The 20,798-nt window shown below is 32.0% G+C and overlaps 1 protein-coding gene across 4 annotated transcripts in view; it reads left to right on the top strand.

The window, feature by feature from the left end:
* SYNE1 (spectrin repeat containing nuclear envelope protein 1) overlaps positions 1-20,798 on the top strand; it is a 593,997-nt gene that overhangs the window by 440,281 nt on the left and 132,918 nt on the right. For 3 of the 4 annotated variants that reach the window (XM_051997964.1, XM_051997963.1, XM_051997962.1), the window contains 8 exons: positions 454-621; positions 816-977; positions 6,380-6,574; positions 7,483-7,656; positions 10,052-10,243; positions 13,884-14,018; positions 15,246-15,352; positions 19,694-19,850. In XM_051997964.1, coding sequence (XP_051853924.1) covers positions 454-621; positions 816-977; positions 6,380-6,574; positions 7,483-7,656; positions 10,052-10,243; positions 13,884-14,018; positions 15,246-15,352; positions 19,694-19,850 — 1,290 coding nt within the window. The remainder of the gene's footprint in view (positions 1-453; positions 622-815; positions 978-6,379; positions 6,575-7,482; positions 7,657-10,051; positions 10,244-13,883; positions 14,019-15,245; positions 15,353-19,693; positions 19,851-20,798) is intronic. The other variant, XM_051997961.1, reaches the window with a different exon arrangement.

Below are 20,798 nucleotides of genomic sequence, written 5' to 3'. Positions count from 1 at the left end.
TCTAATTCAATTCAGCAAATATGTATGACTTCGATACAAAGATGATGATATTCAAGCATTTTATACTTAAGAACTGAAAGAAATCTTAAACATCATCTGTTTTGACCCTTTAATTTTGCATACAATCCATTAATCACTGTAAAAGTAAGCAATTTGAATTCTCCATGACTTCATTCTATCAAATCCTAAATGAAGATTTTACTGCAAGATAGTGTTGTTATTGTTGTTGTTGTTTTTAAAGAAACAACAATACTTGGAGAACCTCTCTACAGAGTTATATAGACCTTGTATTATTGTGTAATTATATATGTTACCACAAAATAACAGCAATTCATTACTTATTCTATTATTTTAAAAGTAGAGAATCCATTTCCTCCCATGTTAGCATATAAGGCATGTTCACAAAGTGCTCCATCTTTCTTTTGAATGCAATGTTGTGCTTCACAATCGTAGGACATTGCTTATTACCAAGCCTTATCTGCTGAACAGTTGCAGAATGATGCTGCCAGAATTCAAGCCAGCACATCATCAAGCCAGGAGTTCTATGAACCAGGGCTAGAGTCATCTACCAGTGCTAAGCTGGATGATTTGCAGCGTTCATGGGAAACCTTAAAGAATGTGGTAAGTCACTGACCATGTTGAATTATAGATATACATCGATTGCCACTTGGATTGTGAAATAAATGTATATACTTTCTACACCAGACACATAATATTAGGTTGCAGAGGGTAAAAAAAAAGTGAAGAAATACATTTTGTAATCAGGATGATAAGGGCTTGTGGAAATATTTGGTAACATCCCTTTTCTTGCTTAGATCAGTGAAAAGCAGCGTACTCTCTATGAAGCTCTGGAACGCCAACAGAAATACCAAGACTCTCTTCAATCTATTTCTACAAAGATGGAGGCTATTGAAGTGAAACTGAATGAAAGTCTAGAACCTGGCAAGAGTCCAGAAAGCCAGATGGCTGAACATCAGGTAAAAAAATGCTACAACTTTTTTTTTTTCTAAATGACTAAGTAGGTGCGTAGTTATTGTTTGTCTTAAGACTCAGAAGGTCAGACTGAATTGTTTTCTTAGTATATTGCTTCTTTGTAGAATAAAAAAAAATATTCCATATCATAATTTTCATCTGTCAAGTTGTGAAGTAAGAACAAGAGCAGAGAGGAAAGGCAAGTATAATCTCTAGTATATACTATGATGTGTAGGTACTTAGTTCTGTTTTAAAAAAAAAAAACTTACTTTTGACCTTCATTTAATCAATAAAGTAAGCTTTTCTCTAATGTTACTCAAGTATTTGTTTTAAATTTTAATATGCTGTAATATTGACTCTGGGCTCTATCAATCCTTGCTTGAACTGGCAAGTTGGGTCTTCAGAGTGAGAATAACTATATCTCTCCACAATGTTTTAGGAGTATCACTGAGAGTATGGGATTGTCTTCTAATGCTAGTTCTCTTGAGCCTCCATCTGCTCTGTTTCCCTCCAATATCCTCAGTATCCCCCAACAAATTAGCATCAAAATATCAGCATTTGATAATTTTTAATACCATTAATAACCAATTAACATCAATTAGCTTTTAAAACCAGACATTAATTGAGAAAATGTAGCATGGATGAAGCACAAATACATTCCCTTGAATTGTCATATATTTTGTAATTTAAAGCTTTTTTACTGGGAAGAATAGGTTTAAACAAATACTTCCTCCCACAAATTATACTTCTGATTGAGGCATAGCCAATGAACAATTCACTTTCTTGCTTTCATGAATTGATGTTCCAGGTGCAGCGTCAACCCCTTGTTGGCTTGTATCAAGCAATTTACTTATTAGATCTTTGCTGGCTTCTTACTCAGCTTGGCCAGAGCAGTACTGCCATGTACTCATTTTTTTTTTACCTCCTTGGTCCTTTAGAACTTTTGAGGTTCATGAAGTTGTTATATGATACTCATCTACCTGGAATCTGAGAAGAGATGGAATAGAACTGTTTAGCATTCATGTCCAAATGGAGGCCTAGGTAGGAAGCAGCTGAGCCCAATTGGTCAATCTCCATTTCATTCACATATATAAAAAATTCTTTTGTCTCTGTACTTTTATAGAGGGTATCTCCCCTTCTTGCTTTTTGTATATTTCCTTCTCATTTCTACCTCTTAAAGTCATAGTTTCCTTCAAATTTTAGATTAAGCTTTGCCTCCAATGTGAGATTTTACCTGATCCTCCCAGTTTACCTGATTCTTCCCAACTCCCAATGACTTTCTGCCAGAATAAATCTACTGTTATTTTGTGTGTATATGTGTATATGAGTGTGTGTGTTTAACAAATATATATTGATTGAATTGACAAAAATAGTGTAACTTTGTTGCTGGAGCTGAAGATTGTTTTCCCTTGAAAATGTACTTACAATATAGTATTGTGAGAGTGTTGCCCTCAAAAATATATTTTAACCAGAGACACTTGTGTAGTAAATTAAGACATGAAGTAAAGAGATATTTCTCAGAATAAATTGTTATAGAAAAGATTAGGAATAATGCATTGACATAATATTTCTTATTTCTTAAGGGATATTTCTTAGATTTAGAAATAAAACTCTGTACTTGTCTTCTATTTGAGAGTTTACAAATCTATACTTATATCACATGTTAATTTTCTTCTATAAAATCTGTAAAAATATTATATTCTGATCATTCATAGGCAGTGAAGTTATTGTGCAGATTATAAAGCATATAAATATATAACACTATAAAGCATATAATGATACAAATAAGTGTTATTTTGGATTTGAGGTTCAGAAATCTGATTTAAAATCTTGCCATGTCATTTACTAGCTGTGTGGCCCTGCATGATGCACTTAATTTTTCTCAACTTCAATTTCCTCATTTGTAAAATGAGCATATTCTACTTGATGATCTCCATGGTTCCTTCTAGCTCCGTTTCTATCTATGATTTAGTACAGAATCATTTCAGTTTATTATAAAATCAGGTCATAGTGAGAATTGAGAAATGATGGCTTCAATTCCATCATACTCATATAAGAAGCAAATGCCTGTAGTTAGGGAAATTCATTACCTTGGCATCCAGCCTGTTTCTCTAATCTTTGTTAAGATTGGTCTTCAGATAGCAGCTTGTACTTGAAGGCTTTTCATATTAGAAGGGCCTACCAGAACTTTTGTTCACCTCTCCTGTACTTCAGGAACCCAAAATTACCATCCTGTCACGGTGAGACATTAGAGTAAGACTCTAATTACTATTATAATCTTGAATTAAAAACATGGACATGTAGAACAGATCTATTGATATATTTCTCCAACATAGAATTCAATATTTAGACACTCACTTAAGATCTCAAAATATGATTAAAGCTGATCAGATCAAAAGTGAATGGAATTATAACTTCTATAGTAATTTGATTTTCTAATTTTGATATTTTAATAGGTGCCTTTTATTAAGTTGAAATTTTTAAACAATGATTTTAAGATACGTCACAATATTCCAAAGCTTAATTCAGCCATTCAATTCAATAAACATTTAATGAGAAACTACTTTGAGAATATAAAGACAAAAGTAAAATAATTATTATCCTCAAGTTGCTTATTTTCATTGCCAGGAATGGATGCTTAAATATACAGGCATATCTCAGAGACATTGCAAGTTGAGTTCCAGAAAATATCAATAAAACAAGTCATACACTTTTTTTGACTTCTCAGTGCATATAAAAGTTATATTTACCTATACCATAGTCTCATAGTTTGGTTTACCTATACCATATGTCCAAAAATGTTCATATTTTGTTTCTAAAAGCTACTAACCATCACTTGAACCTTTAGCGAATCATAATCTTTTTGCTGATGGAGGTTCTTGCTTTGATGTTAATGGTTCCTCACTAATCAGGAGGGTGATTACTGAAGTTAGGGTTGGCTGTGGCAATTTCTCAAAATAAAACAATGATTTTTGAAATGAATTTTGCTGCAGTTTTTGACTCTTATAAACTGTTCTAATTTCAATAAGATTCAAAGAGAGGGAGAGAAATAGAGAAAGTAGGTTGATGGGCATTCAGAACACACACAACATGTATTAAATTTGTCATGTTAGCTTTCCAATTTTTCCCTTGCTTCTCTTATTGGAAAAGAAATGGAAATGAAACAAGAAAATCATGAAAAAAAAAGTCTACAATCAAGTAAAAGAGGCACAAAAATTCAATGAAAAGAACAATGCCTCATAAAATGAGATTGGTGACCTTCAATGGATGAGTAAATGAATGAATGAATGAGAATTAAGTCTTTATATAGAGATTCTTCTCTCAAAAGGCACTTGAGAAAGTGGGAGAGACAATGCATAAAAGGGAATGGTGGTCAGATAGGAACATTTCAACTGTCATTTAAGAAATGATGAATGGTGGGCCATAAGGAAAGAAATTGACATACCTTATTAAGAAACAATGACAGAGTAGGAAGAAGGGATTGGGAAGAATGCCAGTGAAGTTATTGTAGAGGAAATGGCAAGAGAATTAGTCAAGTGAAGTAGTATATTCTCTAATTCAGAAATTTCCCTTCTCCTCTTTGCTTTTTTGGAGTCATGTCCACCACCAGTATACTCCTCCCCCAAACTTCACACCCCACCTCCCACCCTCTTCATCTTCCCTACCCCTTTAATGCTCCGTTGCTCAGAAAAGTTCTAGGAACAAAGTAAGTGATTTAAAAGAAACTGCTTGTTTTGTAATCCAGGTGCTTAAGAGTCTAGATTTCTGATCTCATACAATTTACAATTCCAATTTACTTAATGACTATTAAAGAACTTAATACAAGATCAGTATAATTTCTAGGCACTTTGAAAGGCTTCAATAGAAGACTTAGTCTTTTTCTCAAGGAACATGTATTTCCACTGGAGAGGTAAAACATTTGTTTCAGTGAAAATAATAGTCCATATCAACTCTAAGTAAATTTAATGGAGATGAGTAAATGCCTACATTTCCACTGAAAAATTTTTTCCAAGTATAAGATAAGAGGCACATCTATGCAACAGCTTGTATTATGAACGAGGTCTAAAGATTTTTGTGGATTTAAATCTCATTTGAGTAAACAATGTGAAACAGTAACCAAAAAAGACTATGCCCACTCTCTACTATCCAGGTCAAATCAAATCAGAATATTGTCTTTAGGTCTGTAGTCTGCATTTTAGCAAGGAAAATCTTCAGAGAAGGGTATTCAGGAAAGTGATGAAGTACTAAAGATTATGATGCAGAAGGACCAACTGAAAGAACAAGGATTCATTCACAGGGAAACAATGATAGGGGACATGTTACTCACAGTTGTATCGGAGTTTTTGAAAAGTTGTTAGGCTGAAAAAAAATCATTTTGGTGGTTCAATAGATAGTATTTGACTTGTAGTCAGGAAGACCTTAGTGCAAATACTTTTGCAGGTGCTTACTAACTGTGTGACTGAGCAAGGCATTTAACAATCTCAGTCTCAGTTTCCTCATCTGTAAAATGGGTATAATTATAATACCTCTTAGGTATGTTTTTGTTTTATGAGGATCAAGTGAGATAACATGTGTAAAATGCTTGAGAAATCTTAAAGCTCAATATAAATGTTAGCTCTGGGATATGATTAAGAGGTCTCACAGTAATACACCAGATGTAAAATAAGGAGTTATTGTGGTATTAAGTATCTGGCATAGATTAGAATAAGGAGAAGAGAAACTAGGTGGCACATTGCATAGAAGGCTGGATCTAGAGTCAGGAAATCTGATATTTCTGAGTTTAAATCTGTCCTTAGATATTTATTAGCTTTGTGACACTGGGCAAGTCACTTAACTATGCTTGCCTCAATTTCCTCATCTATAAAATGAAGTAGAGAAGAAAATGGCAAATCCCTCTACTATCTTTGCCAAGAAAACCCTAACTGGGGTCACAAAAAGTTTGAGGGACTGAAACTATTAAAACAGCAACAACAAAGAATGGGAGATACTTCAAAATCATTGTAACTAGTTTTAAGGCAAGTGTAGCAATTTAGCATTAGGGAATTGAGAAGAGAAGAAAATGATAATACAAAGAATCATTTCAAACCACAAACTGGTAATCTTTGGTGACTTTTTGGATATGCAGGATGAAGAAGCCTGAATTAAAAAAATATATTAATTGGTTAGGTGTCTAGGGCAATTAAGGGAACTATGTATCAAAATGGGGAATGTAATGAAGTTTAGTCAAGTCAACATAATAAATATGCCTGGTACATGAGAAGTCTTCTATGAAAGAAGATGATAAGTTTGATTAGAGTATATTGAAACCAGTGAACTGTTTTCAAGATAGAGATTTGGAGCTAGCATTTGAGATATTATTGGCTAGGAAAGACAAATTTGTGATGAATATTTTACCACTTTATCCTAGGCCTTGATGGATGAGATCCTCATGCTTCAAGATGAAATTAGTGAACTGCAGACATCTCTAGCAGAAGAACTAGTTTCAGAGTCTTTGGAAGCAGATGCTGCTGAACAACTGGCCTTGCAGTCCACCCTCATTGTCTTAGCTGAGAGAATGTCCACAATCAAGATGAAAGCTTCAGGAAAACGACAGCTATTAGAGGTAACAAACTGCTTAAGTTATCGTTAACTTTTTAAATTGAATATTAAAATGTATTGATTTATATATGGATTTTTTCTCCAGCAAAAGTTTTTCTTACAATCCACTCATCAAATGTCAGTTGTCAAATCCAAGCATAATCAAATCACTCTTTCTCCTTAATAGAATCGTTGGATCCTTATTAGTATCATCTTTTGAGTTATAAAACACAGGTTTTAGTTGTTAATACTTATAACAGGTAGAAATTAATTGCATAAGATTTTTATGGTGATTAGAAATGTTCAGTAAAAGCACTAAATGACTACTCTTGGTGTTTTGATTCCCTGTAACTACTAGAATAACTGAATGAGGAGTCATCAAAGGAATTTGAGTGAGGGAATAAATAATATGAAAATATCATTTTTAGCCATTTCAGAAATTTTTTCAATCAGTAAACTATTAAAATTAAAATTTTTACAATTGCAATTTTAGATCCTGCTATATTATTAATAAATCCTGCTTAACCAAAATCTTTAACCAAATAAATCCTGTGTTTTTTGTACTGATTTGGTTATGATTGTTGATTCATTATCTCCCTTTGCACTGGGAATCCCATGGGCTTTCAAAATTGAATGGCATTTTTATTCAACAAGTCTACATGCTGTGGTTTGACAAGTTAAAATTGAAGAGAGACGTAGGCAATAGAAAACATGGAATGAAATGATGAAATGCATTTAATATTATAGTATTCATTTGATTTTACTAGAGCACTGTGCTAAAGCTTACCTGAAAAATTTTCTGGTGCCAAATTATAATTCAATTCCCCCTCAGAGTTTTGATTGACATAAATTTTGCTTCTATATAATGATGCTTTTAAAACACAGTTTTTATTTACTGAGATTTAACTAAATTCATTCCACTTAATTCACTAGGAAAAGTTAAATGAGCAACTTGAAGAACAGAGGCAAGAGCAAGCCTTGAAAAGATATTGCTGTGAAGCTGATGAACTTGACCACTGGTTATTAAGTACTAAAGCCACTCTGGACAGTACCTTGGTTTCACCCACAGAACCAATGGACATGGAAGATCAGCTGGTTGACTGTCAGGTAAAAATATAATAATACATATATGGTTTCAGAATTATCAAATATATGTATATATGTGTCTATTGTATTTCTACCTCTCAGAAATATACATTAAGATTAAGAGGTAGAAAATAAGTAGGTCATATTTTGAAAAATATCTTGTTAATTGAAGTTGATACTGAAGGAAAATGATTTTTTTTAAAGTTCACGTCAACAAAATGAAATTTAAAATTAAAGAGATCAGCATATTGTAATTCATTCATCATTTGTTATAGCATTCATCATTTTTTTAACCAACAGTAAATGCGTGCAATGAAAGAATAGTAAGTTTTCATAGGTCTAATATTATAATTTTCTTCCATTATATGTATGTATATGTGTATACTATGTACATGTAGCATATACTGTATGAATTTGGGAAACTTACAGGCTAGGAGAGAGACTAGACTGAGGAAGTACAAATATACTCTATGACAAAGGGCTTAATTATTCCCATTTATACAAGTACCCAACACTTTTATAAGTTAAAATTAAGGTTTACTGATGGTTGCCCTAAATATTATCACTATAATATGTGCCCTAATATATTTCTCTGGGTTTTGAAGTGGTCTTTATAAAGTATTTTGGAAATGTTTATTAGTTCCTGTAGGTTGAGCAACCTACTCTCTTTGAAAAGAATTTTATTTAATGTGACTTGCCAGTCCAGTTCACTTTAAGATAATCTGAGCATTTGTAGGCAGGGTTTATGACCTATTATTTCTGCTGTTTGAGCCTTCACAAATAAGTGAGGGAAAAAAAAGCTAATGAACAAAGTGAAATCTCTATTTTCTTCCTAAAGATTAGATTCATAAATTCATCTTGATTATTCTTATTAATTTTGGTATTGTGAGTTTACCCTGGAGGTAATTATATACTTTCTGATAACAAAAATAAATAATATGACTTTTAATATTGCCTGTTTTAAAATGTTTCCAAGAAGTTAATTGTGTCTTTAAGCTATTATTAATCTTGGCAATGATGTTTCAGAATAATTACAGAAGGTTACATGGGGGTGTTTTGTGTTCTCTGTATCATCTTTTCCACCTCCTCTTTGGGGAGGCATCTATTTTTAGAACTCTTTTCTAGCACTTGAAATAACAAAATTAATCTGTTTTGCCTAAACTTGCTAGCATTTCAAAATCATATTGCATTATTGGTCCTTAATTTCCCCTTTGGCTTTTATTATTTTATGCCATCATATGCCATATATTATGCCATTAATGCACAAAAATTCATTCAGGTAAAGAAACACATTTTACTGAAATATTTTTGAAAATAAATATAATAATTAAAAGAACTCCTACACCAAGAAAATTTAGAAGTAGGCAGAAGCTTATTAAATTTAAAAAATAGGTTTTAAAATCAACTCTAAACCAGTATAGTTGAGAAAACTGTATTTCAAAGGGTCACACACTCTCTTTGCTATTTTGAATTGTATAGTATAATGAGAGCAATTGTGAAAAGTTTTCAATATGTTTGTATTTTAAGTCTATTAATAAAACATATTTTTTTATTTTAGTGATAAAGAAGCAAACTCTTTAAATTATGCTTCTCATAATCTATTCATAATGAAAATGGAGTTCTTTAAGTGAATTTTAGTGTCCATGTGATTTTTTTTTTGATTGTAGGAGTAATTTTGGGTAAAAAGTTTGTTTTACTTGTTTTCATCATACTTCTTTTGAGAAAAAGGTAAGCATTAGCATAAAGTTGCCATGAGAAAATAAATTCATTTTTTAATAGATCTTTGACCAATTTAAGGTAAACATCTATAATTTTTATTTAAAAAGCAGTGATCTATTTATTGAAAGATAATCTGGAAAAGCAAACAAGGCAAAAGAATTATCCTAGGAACTTGTCTCCCAGACTAAAGAGGATTATTTAGAGCCTCTTAGTGCTATTTAGACATCACTTTTAAAAAAGAAGAAAAGCTTATCAATATAAATTAAGCAATGCAAATCCCTTTGAACAGACAAGAAAGAAAAGGAATAGTTGTAACTGCTTCTAATGTAGGCAACTGTCATTAGTCACAAGTCTCATAGACAAGGGATAACACATAGCTAACCACTGGACTCCCAGCTATACCCCCACTCGTATAGATTATGCTTTCCATGTTCTGTATGTCAGTCTATGTGTTTGTGCCTTCATTTTTTTTGAAGTTTCAATAGGGTGATTCCTCAGCTTGTTAGCCAAGAAGAAAAAAAAAATTAGAAATGCTCAGAAGTTAAATGAAAACCTCATTCACCCTAAGATTTTCAAAAAGAAAAAAAAAAGCAAATGCAGAAATGGAAATTGAGAGAGACATTGGGTCGCCATGCTGGAACACTACTTAGATTCTGAAAACATGTATGAATTTGCCTCATTATTCTTCCTGTTACAGAATATGTTGGTGGAGATAGAACAAAAAGTAGTGGCCTTATCAGAACTCTCCATTCACAATGAAAACCTGCTTATGGAAGGAAAGGCTCACACCAAAGATGAAGCAGAACAGCTGGCAATCAAGTTGAGAACCCTAAAAGGAAGTCTGCTGGAACTGCAACGGGTACTACATGATAAGCAAATCAACATTCAAGTAAGAATTTTGATGGACTTTTCTTTAAATAAATCTTATAGGCTTAGTTGATTATCTTCTGATTCTTTGATGTAAAGGGGGACAAACAAAAGTGGGAAATCTAGGTTTCTATCATTTTTACCAGTTTTTAGCATAGGAAAAAACACTGCAATTGAATCAGTAGATCTAAGGTTAAATCTCACCCTTACTGTTTCCTAGATATATGGCCTTGAGTAATTCTTCCCACCTGTATAATTTGGTTTCCTGAAACATAAAATGAAAAATAAGATGGATCTGAGATCTCTTCTAGCTCCTGCAATTGCTAAAATAATTTTAAAATTGATTGTTACAAAGTCAGGAAGATTATTATTTCATACATTGATTACCCTACAATATGTCCTATTGACATAATTAAGTAAAGATTATATTTGGTCCTGATATAATCTCCAGCAATATAAACTATTGGAAGATAATTTGCTAAAATTATCATATACTCCAAATATTTCAGCCAACAAGAACTGGCGTGTGTGGATTAGCAAAATATATTTCATTATAAACATTCTATTTTTGCTCATATTCCTTTTCTACTTACTAAAATTTAATCAGTATTCAAAAGAATGAAGTTTTGCCAGCAGTTTTAGATTATGCATTAGACTAATTTAATGTAAAATAACAAGGGAAGGTTCTGACATAAAAACATAAAGCCTAATAAAAATAAAATATATTTTTTCTGATATCTGAATATTTTAAGCATATATATTTTTCCATTTTGAAAGAAATGCATTTTAACTCACATTATGTTAGGACAGATATTGTATGCTACAACATTAAAATGACTGTAAAATTAATTATAAGCAAATCTATAGATAATTAAACACATAATTTAATTCCAAGTATTTGATCATATAAGAGAAAAGGAAAATGTTGGTTTACAAATTAAATGTAGGAATCTACAGCAAGATCACTGGCCATTCTTGATCAAGAGATCTGTGATAGAATGTATAATTTAATCATTTCTAATAGGACACACTGGATTAATAACATCAAGGAACAGCTCAATTCAGATAAAATAAGAGATCTCTACTTCAGAAAAAATAATTGCATAGAAAAATGTAAAAGTGTGAAATCTAAATTTATATTTAATTTCATATACATTATATGTATTTACATATAGTAAGTACTAACATATATCCTCACAGGCAAATATACCTAAATGACATATTTGTAGCATGTTTGTGTTTGTGTCTCTGCAATATATATCATAATCTCAGATTACCTTTGGGAGATGTTAAATTAGTAGTGACTAGCAATGTTATATGTAAACATCAATGTTTCATAAGACCAAAGATTATATAGTATCTGATTTACTTTCCTAAGTATATTTGAGCCAGTATTAAAATTATTTGTCAGTTGATGTTTCCCGTAGGATTTAGAAGTAGACCAGAAAATGATCAAGGTACATCAACTGGAGTTGATTAAAACATTTTCTAGAGATAATGGGCATTAGGATAGTAATACCAGAACTATCTGGAAGGAACTGACTATGACAAGGCCTTTTCATCAAGATCAACAAAGATGATAAAATACATGCCTTCAGGGAAATCTAGAGAGCATTAAATCCACCTCTTCTGTTTTATAGATAAAGAAACAGGCCCAGAAAAGTAAAGTTTGAATCTTTTTCAGATTTTATGGGAAGTGATTACCATAAATTTTTGCCAGGTTTTGTCAATGCAGAAGTAGAGGGATTTAATGTTTGTTGTTGTTTTGAGCTAGATCTTTTATAATTTTCTGATCCTTGTATTACCAATGTTCTTTTTATTTCTTTCTTTCTTTTTCTTTCTTTCTTCCTTTTTTGCTGAGGCAATTGGGGTAAAATGACTTGCCCAGGGTCACACAAATAGGAAGTGTCTGAGGCCAGATTTGAACTCAGGTCCTCCTGACTTCAGGGCTGGTGTTCTATCTACTGCACCAACTCGTTGCCCCAATGTTCTTTTAGTCCTATAATTAGCAAACCTAGGAAGAAAGTCAATAGCTTGAGAAAGAATCAATTATATAAATGGTAACATATTGTTTAGATTACTATTTAAAGACTTTGTATCTTACATTAATGCTTCAGGATTTAGTTCTTTAGTTACTCATCCTGGAGCATGCCTCATTACGTTAAAATGGTATGAATTTATTTAGACTACACCCCTCTTCATTACCTAAAAGATAGGATTTTAATTGTGTTTTTAAAATATAAAATGAGTGGGTAAGACACTTTGCTTTGACCAAGCCATTACTGTTTATAGGGAGTTATTTCATAAGAACCTACAAAGAAACCTTTGAGAATCTTATAATCTAATGGGAGGTGGAGACAATATCAGCACTTAGAAACATACATGAAATATACACATATAATTTGAAGTCTACCTCATTGGCATATAAACCATTTACAACTATTAAAATTATTAGGTTTGATAGCAAAGTTCAGATAATTAGGGTAAATAAACTCCTGTCTTAATGTGTATTAGTTCTTTTATCCTTCTGATTCATCAAAGTAAAAGGTTCAAAGTCTAAATGTCTCATAAGTATTGTAACATTAATAATAATACCATAACATTAATAATAATAATAATAACATTCATTTGTGTGTTATATAATTCTTTTTAAGGATTCTTTCACACACTAATTAATGTAGTATAAATAGTCCAGAAGTTATTGGGAGGCATGTGGAGAAGCAAATGATAGGAATATTATGACCAAAGAGGAGAATTTCAGAGTTTCTAATTTAGGAAAGTAGAACACATGTAGATGACGATAAGATGTAGTGTTTTGAGTGTATCTGTCTGTGATTAAGGTAGAAGGGATGAATTATAGGCTTTAAGAAGATTTAGGAAATGAGAAGTTCAGGAACTTGAGAAAGTATTTATAAGCATATTAATGGCCCTAGTATCAGTTCAAAAGTTGAGAAAGAGCTCATTGAAAACGGAGGAAGAATCAGTACACACTATAAGTAGTGTTATTTTGAGTAGATAGAAATTTTTAATTGTATGGACTTCAAAAGAGAAAAAATTCCTGAGCAAAAAAGAATTTGGAAGTGATAATGGGGGTAAAAGAATATCCTGACTCCCAGTTCAAGACCAGCATGAGGGAAAGTATAATCAATGCTGAAGAGGATAATGACGAGTCTGGTGGAAAGGAGAGATATATCTTGATGAGGGATATTTGATAGAAATAGTATATATATATATATATATATCTATCTAAAAAAATCCTCTCAAAAAGAAGCCATCCAGACTGGCCCTACCTGCATTCAAAATTTTCAGTTATTCTGGGGATTTTGTAAACTAAGAACCCAAGTATCTTGATTCTGATTTCATTTTGTCTTATGTTCAAGACCCTGGTTGTTATTGAGAAAAGAGCAAGCTCACAGTATAGGAACATATATTGATTTGTTAATATGATGAAAACTTTAAATAGAGTAAAGTTCTTTTAGGTGTTAACAAGTGCATCCATAAACTTTGATCTTGTTCTTGGTGTCTGTGTCCTGTTTTTAATGTATTTGTAAAAGCAAAGGGAGTCAGTCACTTTGGTATTATTTATTACAACCACACAGAAATGTTTTGAATCTCATTTAGGCCTTGAGTAAAATGATTGTTGGTTTCCTTTTAATAAAAAGCAGGCTACATCACAAGAGAAGGAAGAATGTGAAGCTGATTTAATAGCCACCCAGAGCCCAAGTGTCCAGGAATGGCTGGCACAAGCTCGGACCACAAGAACCCAGCAGCAACAGAGCAGCCTTCAACAGCAAAAAGTAAACTGTTAAAATGTTACTCTCATTTGCAATCACTGGCCTCAGAAAGAATGTGTTTTGGGAGTGTCTTTCTTCTAGTTTGCTTATTTCTTAGTTTATGTATACTTTCAGAGAGATTTTATGTTTCAGAGAAATTTTAGTCCTAATGTCACCTTTCTCTACACTGAAGCCTCTTTCTTTCCTTGTATAAATGAATGAGTGATATTATCTGTGTGGGTTGATAAATTATCTTTTCTTTATCAAAAAGGAAATTTAGTAAAAATATATTTGGTAAAACATCACTAACAACAATTATAAAAATTAGGAGAAGGGGCACTGCAAATTACTGAAAATTTGGAATTATGGAATAATCTATTATTTAGATCTATACTTTCCTGAGCCATAGAGAACAACTCCTTCTATGATTTGGTAGATAAATTCTAGGGAGTTATCTGAGGTACATAGAAGTTCAAAGACTTGTTCAGGGTCATATCTGGCAATGTCAGAAACTGAATTTGAACCCAGGTCTTTTTTGACTCCAAGCCTAGCATTCTATTGGCTGCCTCTATAAAGAAATGCAGCTATATTTATTTCAAGTATATGATGTATCACTTAAGCTGGATTTAAACATTTGCCCAGTAGAAGCCCTTGGAGAATCTACTTTAATAGTTAAGTAATGATCATTTGTAATTTCAAAAAGATAATTCTTTGTCTGTAAATAAGTTCTTTAAAAATTAAGTAATAGAAACATATCTCCAGTGTGAGTCCCTCTGCAGCATAAGAGTAAAATTTAGCAAGAGTCCAGACAATTTTAGAATCCAAAATGGTAGGGCCAGAAAATTTAAAAAGTATTATGTTACCAACAAGACATTTCACTAGAATTCAAAGGGTAGGATATCTTATTTTATGAGAAGCTGCCATTTATATGTCATTAGGATGTTTTTACATTGATTTATGAAGTCTATCTTTAATCCACTTGGGGGCACTATACCCCTGCGAGATTCTTTTTATAGTATTAAAAACATTATGTAGGTTTTTCATGGTTATCTATTATCAAAACTAAAGAATGATATGAATAATGATATTACTTTAGAGACAGTGTTTGCCCCATGTGTTTTCATACTTTATACTGTGAACAGTTGATAACAGAAAGGTTATGGGTGCTATAGGACATGGTAAATAATTGTATTAAACACACAAATATTTTGACTTTTTTTTTCATCTCTTTCCTTTCTGACTCTTGACTAGGAGTTAGAGCAAGAGTTAGAAGAACAGAAAAGCCTTCTTCGATCAGTAGCAAGTCGTGGAGAAGAAATTCTAACCCAACATTCAGCCGGAGAAAGTGCTGGCATTAGGTATGTTTTTTTTTTTTTTTTCATTTTCATTTTCATTTTTTGTTGTTATTGTTGCTGAGGAAAGAGGGAGGGACAGTTGTGATTTCACTGCTGTGAATAATTCCCAGTGAGCAATGTCTCTCTACTAATGCAGTTCTGCTTCTCCTCTGCAACTTAAAGTCTTAGGGAATTTCCTAGGACACTGAGAGATTAAGAGACTTGTCCAAGATCATCTAATCAGTGTATGTCAATATTAGTACTTGAACCTTTCTAATTTGAGACAAATTCTTTCTCCATTACACCATGATGCCAAATATGTTTCAAGACAATTTACTTTCATCTCCTTTTTCTTCTACTTTTTACCTAACTTGGAGAAAATTTTTTCTCATATCATATTCTAAATGTTATTTATTTTTTGTTTCATTTTACTTTGGGATAGGAAATATGTTGCAAGTGCATAGGCAGCTTTTTGGAGTGGCCTAAACTTATCTCATATCTAAAATAGCTCCTCTATCTATATCCTCCCAGAAGATGAGACAGCCAGGAAAGCAGGGAATGATTCTTTTTTAATCTTTTTTAATAAAATAACAAATCCAATTATGAACTGTATTTTTTTATCCATCCAGACCTATATTCTGTCTCTAACATTAAGAAACACTTGTGGATAAGCATTAAAATGTGGATAAGTGTCCTTAAAAGACATAGAATTTATAAATATAATGGGCTTTAAAGATTCTCCATTCCTCTTGTCCTGTCGCCTCATTTCATATACAAGCAAAGTGAAGCTTTAGAGAGCGTAATTTGCTAGGGTTCACACAGGTAACAAATAATAACTATTAATATTCAATTATGTAATGCTTTAGTTTTGTGTTTTGTTTTTTATATATGATATCTCATTTGATCAGTATAAATAGCAGAAGTATAAAATTTTTGTCTTTTGTAATATATTATAATGAAAAAAGGCTTGGATTTAGAGTAAGGAGCCTTGAGTTTTTGTTCTGGCTATAGTACTAACTGGCTTTATGATTTTGGAGAACTCATTTTATGTCTTTAAGTCTTCATCTGCATCAATGAACAGATTGGAGAGAGCAATATTTGGATTATTTTAGCCCTGGGGTTTATGATTTTTGCCTCTGGAATGACTTTAAGTCAAAATACATTACGCATAGTAAATATTTAATAAATATTTGTTTGATTGATAATTATGAAATAGGCAAAGGTTAATTCAGGCCTTTTCTATTCCCTTTTCAGAGATCAATTTTTTATAATTTTCTCTCTAGAATCTCTCATGGTTTTTGCTTCTCTCTTTTTTTTAAGCAGAGAGGGGCTACCTTTATTAATAATCCTCCTTCTTTAGATTTTTTTCCTTTTCCTTTATTTATTCCCTACGTTCCCTACCCCACCCAATCAAAGTTTATCTCTCCTTTACCTGCAGGTGAAGTGTCCTGTAGGAATGAATCTAGTCTGGGAACAACTAATTATAATAAGTTGTTTGTTGTATAAGACCTACTTATAATAAGCAACATATTAATAATGTGTTTCCCCATTGCATATTTCTATGTCAAAATTATTTCCCACATATTGTGGTAAATTGGGAGCATTTTGGCACTTCTTAGATAACAGCATATAGGCAGCTACCCATTCCACCTTTGCATAAGACAGCCATTTGCCTTCCTCACCTCCACAACTATTTCAACTCTGCTATTGTGATTTTGCAATAACAGGAACATATCTCACTGCTGTCTAAGCTATTCTTGGATTGGAAAATAACTGAAGTTCATATAACTGAGATGTAAAAATAGGAAAGCATAAGAGAAAGAAATGGAAAGAGGATGTAGGAATATATAAGAAAAAGATAAAGGAGAAATTTTCATTCCACAGATATTTATTATACACATATAATGGATATGACATATACAGGCACTTAGGCATTAAGAAGGGTAGAAGAAAGAAAAAGAGAGAAGAAAAATAGCTAGAAAGAAGGCATGTGATTAGAAAACATTATTTGTGTGGGGGGGGAAATGAAAGAAAACTAGTCACACTTACAGCCATAAATAGCCAATTAAGTCATCATCTGTTTGTATATCATACCAAACAAAATACGGCATAATTCTAATTTCAGGATGTGCTTATCAATAACAGGACTAATTTTCACGGTCAGAATTCTTCACAAATAGCTTTATTACTATTCTGTTATAAAAACAAACTCATTAAACCAAGGTATATTTTGGAGTGTTAGTCAAAATAGATCAGACCTTGGAATGATAAAAGAACAAAGACAGTTTTGAGTGTCTCTTATTAAGTCACCAGAAGAGTAGGGTATTTTTTAGACTTTAAAAGATCTGTGTTTTCATCAATATTCTGCCTCTAGTCTAGAGGGCAGGAATTTTATGCTTGTCTTATCCTAGTGTGTGTTATATGATATAGATAATATATCCTTGATAATTCTTTCAGTTTATACCTTAATGAAAATCATAAAGGTCCCTCTCTCTCATTCTTCCTCCCTCTTCTCCTTTCTTCTTTTTTATATAGACACATGCCTGCAAAAAGTAAAGTCTTTTGGCTCTCCTTACTGTTTTTCCATCACATACTTTTTATTTTTGTGTCTTACATTCTCTTAATTTGGAAATTGTCCAAGGAAAGAAAAGCAACTCTAAATTATATTTTCAGACATAAAAACTATTGTTCTTTTAAAGAAATCAGTGGTGAGGCACTACTCACTTTAAAAGGTGGCTTGAAAATACTTTTTAAAAAATTTCTTGGGGCAGCTAGATGGTGCAATAGATAGAGTACCAGCCATGAAGTCAGGAGAACCTGAGTTCAGATCTGGCCTCAGACACTGAACACTTCCTAGATGTGTGACCCTGGGCAAGTCACTTAACCCCAATTACCTCAGCAAAATAATAATTAATTAATTAATTAATTAATTAAAAATTATTGTGCATATGCCTTATTTTTAAATTTGTGTATCTGATTAGGAATGCACATTCATAGGCGTACCCATTTCCTCCTTTACTCAAAAAACATAATTAATATATCCAGTGGCCAAGAAAATATATAACTCATAAAATGTCCAAGATATTTAGCCCATGAAAAATTCAGAAGAATGAAAATGTAAAAGTTTATTTCTGACTTTGATACTGATTTATCTATCTACCCAGCAAGAAGCTTTTTATACAGTGCCCTCTGTATGCCAGGCAACATACTAAGTGTTGAAGTTACAAACAGAATAAATAAAACAATCTCTACTTGTAAGAAGATTATATTGCAATGGGGGAGATGGCAAGGCTATTGATAAGGATTTCATCTATCTATGTATCATCTATCTATCTATCTATCTATCTATCTGTTTATTCTGAGGCAATTGGGGTTAAGTGACTTGCCCAGGGTCACAGAACTAGGAAGTATTAAGTGTCTGAGACCAGATATGACCCCAGGTGCTCCTGACTTCAGAGCTGGTGCTCTATCAACTGCACTAGCTATCTGCCCCTTTGATAAGGATTTTAAACAGGATAAGATCATTTATTGAGTATCAGCAAAATAGAGAGCTCTAGATGCCATATAGGCATTTCATCTCAAATTAATTTTATTCTCCTTAAATGATATCTTAAAATGCTAATTTGCTGACATCCAAAAAATGGAAAAAGACTCGGTTGTTCAAAAATATTTATAGCAGCTCTTTTTGTGGTAGCTAAGAACTGGAAATTGAGAGAAGCCCATCAGCTGGGTAATGTCTGGACAAATTTTGGTATTTGATTGTGATCGAATATTAATTGTGCTGTATTAAATGTCAAGTAGGATGGTTTCAGAAAAACCTGGAAAGACTTAGAGGAACTGATGCAATGTGAGGTGAGCAGAACAGAACATTGTACACAATCACAGTAATATTGTACTATGAAGAACTGTGAATCACTTAGGCCTTTTCAGCAATACGAAGATTCAAGACAATCCTATAAAGGACTAATGATGGAGCATGCTATTTGTTTATCTATCAGATATCTATCTATCTGTTGGAATATAGACTAAAGAAAGCTATTTTCACTTTTATTCTTTTTTCCATTAAAATCTTCTAGAATAAAATAACTAATATGGAAATGTTTCACAGGACAAATATCCTAATTATGTAATAAGAATGTATATTAGAATATTACTGAATATTCTTTTCTAAATATTTGTATTTATTTATTTTTTGGAAGTTGTCTAAACTACCATATAATAGATACTTAACAAATGTTTATTGACTGATTACATATAAATTAACAACCCCAAATGCCCAACCCAATAGTAAATTTAGAGGTTAATCTTAACTTTGTTGCTTTTCTTTCACAAGTTGTAAATTGAAATTGTCTGCTCTCCTAATAGTGAGAAGACTGATGAAATATCCCAGGAATTGGCATTTGAAGGGGAGAAAACCTCAGCAGAAAGTCATATGCGTATGAAATGGGAAAGTCTTCATCAAGAATTTAGTACTAAGCAGAAACTGTTGCAGAATGCTTTAGAGCAGGAACAAGAGCAGATGGTATTTTTTGTTCTTTTTGGTTATTGATTGGTTGGTAATATATAATAATTTAGCTATTTATAATTTCATTGTAGCAAAGAGAAATCATGAAACATTTCTACCAGGATTTTTATAAGAGTGTCATTTAATATTATTTATAAGAATAATATGGGGGAGGGGAAAAAGAAAAAAAGTACATGATAATTTTTTCATATATTTGAATGAGATAGCAAGTTGTATATAGATTTCCAGTGTCATGTACAATCATCTTTTCATTGGGATATATTATCAAAATGCTCATTTTATTCCATAAATTAAAGAAAAATAATATTATTACATCTTATTACACTGTAAAAATCCTATTTTTTCAAAAGAAAATTCCTTTGAGTGCTGCATTTTCAAATTATATAGTTCTTTTCACTTTTAGTTGAATATAGGGCATAAACATGAAAACCAGCATAATTGATGGCATTCCATCCATCATGTTAATTATTAATATCATTAACAAATGAGGATCAACTTAGGATCCATGAATTAAGTGGATATTTTTATTGTTTTTTTGAGTGATAGAATTCTGAAATTAACAATATATTTTGAAAATAATTATCAACTCTTTTTACCAAAGGAACCTCTATTGGTAAAGATCTCTGAACCAGTTATATTTTCCTATTTTTCCTTTGACATCATCTTCAGTGACCTCTCTTTTTCTTCTTTTTCTCCTACTTACTCCCCCCATAACAAAATGTCCCTCCAAAGTTTCTTTTCTCCTTTTTGAAGACATAATTTTCCAAGACATAATTTTCCAATGTGGCAGCTATAATAATGACTATTAGATATATTTGAAAGCACAATTTTGTAGCATAAACTGTAATAAATTTGTTTTCTTCCCAAACATGAATTCACTCATGTTTTATTCAACAAACATGTATTGAATGTCTTTAAGGATGTTCTCTTATTGACTGTCTCTGG

This window comes from Antechinus flavipes, chromosome 4 (assembly GCF_016432865.1).
Source record: "Antechinus flavipes isolate AdamAnt ecotype Samford, QLD, Australia chromosome 4, AdamAnt_v2, whole genome shotgun sequence".
Classification (NCBI taxonomy): Eukaryota; Metazoa; Chordata; class Mammalia; order Dasyuromorphia; family Dasyuridae; genus Antechinus; species Antechinus flavipes.
This window is presented reverse-complemented; position numbering and strand designations above follow the sequence as displayed.